The following is a 5,948-nucleotide window of genomic DNA, read 5'->3' as shown; positions in this document are numbered from 1 at the left end:
TAGGATGATAGAAACTGCTGCTCTCAACAGGTATAGACAAATTTATTACAGCTAACTCTCAAGATATATATATGTAAATATAATCTTTTGCATTTTAAGAAGAAAGAGAAATATTGTAATAATAGATACAACATAGGAATATAAAGCTGGGGAGAGAGGAGGAAGAAGAAAGAGGGAGACAAGATATGAGGAAGAAAGGATATATAATAGTAAAGATATATAAGAGGAGAGAGAGAAAGGTAATAGATAATAGAAGCAGGTAAAGAATGGAGAGTATATGGGGTCCAGAGAGAGAGTACATTTAGTAAAGTACTTGCCTTGATCACAGCTGGTCAGGATTGAGTGCCTGGTTACCCATGATGCTTCCCAAGTCAACCAGAAGTTATCCTTGAATGCAGAGTTCAGAGCTTGAGCACAGCATAGTGTGCACACACACACACACCCATCTCTCTCTCTTTCTGCTTCTCTCTTACTCTCTCTCTCTCTCTCACACACACACACACGAGCACACACGCACACTAAAACTATAAAGTATATATACACTACAAATAGAAATGAGACAGCAATCTTTATTTCCCTCTGTCTTTTTCCCCAAAGCAAAGAACTGCTGATAAAGTAAGTACAAATACATTTTTAATTGAAAAAGAACAAGAAATTTTTATTTTTGAAAAAAAAATTGGCAGATATCTAGGGTTTCACACACACACACACACACACAAACACACACACACATACAGCAAGTGATCTATTATTAATCTACATTCCTCGCCCAGAACAGTCACTAAAAATCATAAAGTCAACATCAGAACTAGTAGGAAGCAGGGTATTGTCTCAGTAGCCCCCAACTCGTCAGTTGAGCAGCATTATAGCTTAGCAGAGCCTGGAGTTATCTGCCAGGTAACCTGGGAGGCAGTCCCAATCTCTTCACTTCTGTCCTCTTTGACAAAGTAATCAGGTGAAGGATGACTGAAGTACATATTTCTATATAGTATCTTACTATATAAACTTTCTGATCAAAAATAATAGACAAAACACAGATACTTATTCTAATTAGTGATAAATATCTGTCAATATATCAGCCATTATCAACCACACAAGAGTGGTAGTAGAGCTCAAGATTGAGATGTCTTCTGAATTTCTCCCCTTCAAATCTCACGTGGTTCCCAATCATTTCTTTCTATGTGCTTATATATTATAATATATTAAATATATATTATATTATATATGTGTTCATATAAATATTTAAAAATGCTGACAGAATTAAAATGAACATATTTATCTAGTATTGTTTCCCTTAAATATAAAGTATATATCAACCACAAACTGTATATTTTTTTGTGTTTGTTTTTTATTTTTTAGGGCCTGGTGATGCTTAGGGATCATTCCTGGCTCTGTTCTCAGGGATGGCTCCTGGTATAGCTCAGTATACCATATGTGATACTGGTGATTGAACCTGGATCTTGAACTGTGGTTGGCCACATGAAAGGCAAGTGCCCTACCGAGTGTACTATAGACCCTTAATAAACTGAATATTTCTATTTTGGATCTATTTAGAAATGTCAAGATAAATAAATTTTAAAGATTATTTTCTTTTTTTTTTTTTTGGAAAAGTGCTAAAGCTTAATTTGATTAAATTCTAATTACAGAATCCATTTTCATGTGCCTTTACTTCAATAAGGATGTCAAAATTAAAAAATCAGGGGCTGGAGTGATAGCGCAATGGGTAGGACATTTGCCTTGCATGTGGCCAACAGGTTCAATTACTGGCATCCATATGACATTGTGAGCCAGCCTGGAGTGATTCTTGAGCTCAGAGCCAGGAGTACCTCCTGAGCACTGTTTGGTGTGGTCCAAACACCCTCCAAAAAAGTAAAGATCAATTTCCCTTCTACTCTATACTGATAGTATGTGCATTTGCCTTGCACATGACAGATCTGAATTTGATCCCTGGCATTCCTAATGATTCCCCTGACCCTGCCAGGAATAATTCTTAAGTTTAGAGCTAGAAATGGTAACTCCTAAGTACTACCAGGTATGGTCCTAAAACAAAACTAAACAAAAAAATATTAAACTAGAAGTTGCCCTGTAAGATTTGCAGTTGAGGGTGTCATTTGTCTCTTATCTTAGGATCTTGGAAGAGGGTGCCGGGGTACTGGTTCTTATATTCTAAGGAGAAGATGCTCCTTCGCTGAAGTAAAGATCTCTGGTAGCAATAAAGATGATTCTCAGAGTTCAGGAAGAAATGACTAATCAGCAACTCTCATTGATGTTGGTATAAATTCCATGGCAAAAGACTTGCTGAGGACTAGGAGAAAGAGCTCCTTAAAAAAATTGTTTTTTCCTATTCCACTTTAGTGCCTATTCCTCTACTAGCACAACCTAGTATAGGTATAGGTATACCTGACAAAAGGAAAATACAGTTTTCAGAGTTCTAGTCCTACTAATTAAAAACTATGTTATTCAGGGGCCAGAGAGATAACATGGAGATAGGGCATTTGCCTGGCATGCAGAAGGGTGGTGGTTAAAATCCTGGCATCCCATATGGTCCCCCGAGCCTGTCAGAGCAATTTCTGAGCATAGAGCCAGGAGTAACCCCTTAGCGCTGTCGGGTGTGACCCAAAAACCAAAAAACAAACAAAAAAACAAACAAGCAAACAAACAAAAAACAACCCCAAAACTATGTTATTCAAGAGTGGGCTTAGAGATAACATTCAAAAACAAATATAATATTTACTTGTTTTTGTCTTGTTTCATATTCCGCAGTACCTACTTCATTTATCTTATTCTACTATTTTACCACTTTCCATACGCACAACACAGTAAAAATTAGGTAGAAGGTACTAAAAATAGTTCTTGGATGAATGAATGTATTAGATTTTTTTCAATACTACTTATCAAGATATATATATATATAAACTCTTGTTAATTAAAAAATATTGAGTACCCCATATGATGCTAGGCATTGAGCTAAAATTGATCTAGGCAAATATTTACTATTTATCAAGGGATGTAAGACATCCTCACATAACATTAAGAAATAAAATGCCATAGAAAACATTCATATAATTAAATGTCCCAAGAATTAAGCAAGCAGAAAAATATATAAAAATAAAATTTATTGGAATGATAAAAGATTTACAGAAGAAGTTATCAAAGCTTTGTGAAGGGCGTATGTTGGGTAGACTTGGAGATGATTCTAATAAAATCAGAAAGGTGAGTGATTACAATGAGCAAAGTCATTGGAAGAAAGTTGGAACCAATTGGAAAATTATGAATTCTGATGTCAAAATTCTAAATATATTACAAAGGTGACTTCAGACATTTTTGTTTGTTTTAAATAATGACAATAATTAAAGGTTTTGAGCAAAGAAAGTGATGTTTTAGGAAATACTTTCTGAAGAATAATCTATAAAATTAATCTGAAGATTAATATATACATATAATCTATAAGTAGAATTCATTGAATAAGTATAAACTGAACTAGAAAGATTAGTTTGGTGAGGTGACAATAAACCTGAGGCAGAAAAAATTGAAGACATGCATAAAAGGAGATAAATCAATAGAACACAAAATAGATTTATTCCAGAGATAGGAGAGAAAAGATAACGAAATTTAATGCATTGGAATACACAGAGACAATTCTGTAAAGGATAAAGATAGCAGTCCACTGAGTTTTATCAGGATAACTTGATTAGTAATGATATTAATACAATAGGTATCCAGTGAACATTTATTATTAGATAATTAAAATCAGTATTTAAAATGTCAATATGCGGGGCCAGGAAGGTGGCGCTACAGGTTAGGTGTCTGCCTTGCAAGCGGATGGACCGCGGTTCGATCCCCCAGTGTCCCATATGGTCCCTCAAGCCAGGGGTGATTTCTGAGAGCATAGCCAGGAGTAACCCCTGAGCGTCAAACGGGTGTGACCCAAAAACCAAAATAAAATAAAATAAAATGTCAATATGCATCAGGAAGAATATAGATGTCTTCATCTTGACAATCTTCAGAAGCACTAGTCTTCTGGAAGTTACAATATTCAGTTTGAGTCTCATTTCCATATACATGCTCCTCAAAATTAGGCTGCTGAGAGTTTTCATATAGTTTATCATCTTTTTCTTCTTCAGTTTTAAAAGAGCGCACATTCACATTTTCATAGTTTCCTTCTACCTTATTTTCTCCATTAGCATCTATGTAGACTTCAGTTTCAACTAAAATTTTCTGCTTTGGTTTAATAATACGGGAATTAGAGGAGGGTTTCCTTCTCCTTTCCAATTGCAAAATAGTTGGTAAGGTAAATTTTCTTGTATTGTGGCGTTTCCAGTGCCAAAAGCACCCAATTATACACATTACCAAAAATAAAAAAAGAGAAATTCCTATATAAATGACCACTTTAGTGTTTGCACAACTTTTTATCATTTTAGCACAAGCAATGTTGCTGAATGGTATATTCCTGAATGAATTCACAGGTATAGATCAATGTAATTCCTTGTATGGTATTGTTCAAAGGTGATTTTGAACTTTCTTTCACACATTTATTTTTCAGATCTACAAGATCATTTGGCAAAGTCCTGTGCAATTGAGTGGGTTTAGATTTGAAAATTTGTTCTCATTCTCTTTGAACATAAGGCTTCTTATTAAAAATTTATCAGTGGATAATTGTACTGTCTCAGGGTGATGTTCTTTAAATCCACTTCCGTTTCAACTGTTGAGTCACAAAATGAAATAGCAATGAGTGAGGAGAGGATCAAACAAAATAAAAAACAAGTTGTTGTAGAATATATAGGAGGTTGAATGATCTGCTATCCAAAAACCTAGTTTAATTGGGAAACACAATATTCATATATGTTACATTGAATATACAAGTGTTCTAATCTCTACTAATACATTAAGCAAAAGGTATATATAAGAGAAAAAGGTCAAGTACAATTTTTATATTGTCTCTATGGTCTTCTTTGAAGATCTCCCCGTTCCTTTTTAGAATGATCAGTGAATCATTAATTTTCTTATTTAATTATTATTCATTAAAATTACAGAAACTTGAGTGTCTTCTTACCTAGTTCAATTGTGATCAGGAATTAGATATTTTTATCTTTGTGTTTCTGGACAAAACAAACACCTACACAGTATAGGCACTTTATTTTTTGTTATAATCAAACAATATTCCAAATCTCAGCATCAAACTGCTTAAGTCAATAGTTAAAAAGATGTGATGTCTAAAGGATATAGTTTACACCTAAAAGGAGAGGTCTTTGACATAATAAAATATCTAGCTAAATTTCATTCAATTAAGATAATTTTATGTTTTCTATATCAAGATTTTTCAATTTTAATGGAGAGATAGAAATTATTTACTAGACTTTCTGTTTGTTCAAGGTTACAGTACATTAATTGCAAATTTTAATTTGGCATTTTACATAAAAATTCAATATAAAGTGCCCTTAATGTACACATTTAATTAATAAGACTAGATACAGAAACTCAAGATCTAGATATCTGTTAATTTTTTGGAAGTTTTAGAAAGTCCTTTCTTCACGAGGCCAGATAAAATGCTGTGTTCAAAGAGTCTATCAAAATATCATTTACTTTCTTAAACAAAAGTGAACAAATTGCATGAAAGACATTTTATGGTATTATTTCAGCAATTAGTTGTCAGCATACTTGAATTAAAATTAAAATTTAAATTAATTAAGTATTTTTAAAGGTGTAAGGCTTGTAATAGAATAGAAGTTTGCTATTGTTCCCTGAGGGCAATAAATTGCATTCTCAATTACAGAAAAATTTATTTTTGCTATCTTTGTTGTTATCTATAGAGTATATATTTCAGTATATTCAACATATTAAAGGTTTTTGACAGGAAGTACTCAGTGTAATAAAGATAAGACTTTTTATAGAAAATTAAATTCATCCTTTTCCATTCTCAAAAATAACAGTCAAGACCTTATGAGGCT

General features: G+C 33.1%; 1 protein-coding gene across 1 annotated transcript; it reads right to left on the bottom strand.

Moving 5' to 3' along the window:
• Positions 1–3,957: 3,957 nt before the first annotated feature.
• GAPT (GRB2 binding adaptor protein, transmembrane) lies at positions 3,958–4,416 on the bottom strand. The gene has a single exon (XM_049769062.1). It carries the CDS (start codon positions 4,414–4,416, stop codon positions 3,958–3,960), a length of 459 nt encoding a protein of 152 aa, XP_049625019.1.
• Positions 4,417–5,948: the final 1,532 nt, after the last annotated feature.

Source organism: Suncus etruscus, chromosome 2 (assembly GCF_024139225.1).
Source record: "Suncus etruscus isolate mSunEtr1 chromosome 2, mSunEtr1.pri.cur, whole genome shotgun sequence".
NCBI classification, from domain to species: domain Eukaryota; kingdom Metazoa; phylum Chordata; class Mammalia; order Eulipotyphla; family Soricidae; genus Suncus; species Suncus etruscus.
This window is presented reverse-complemented; position numbering and strand designations above follow the sequence as displayed.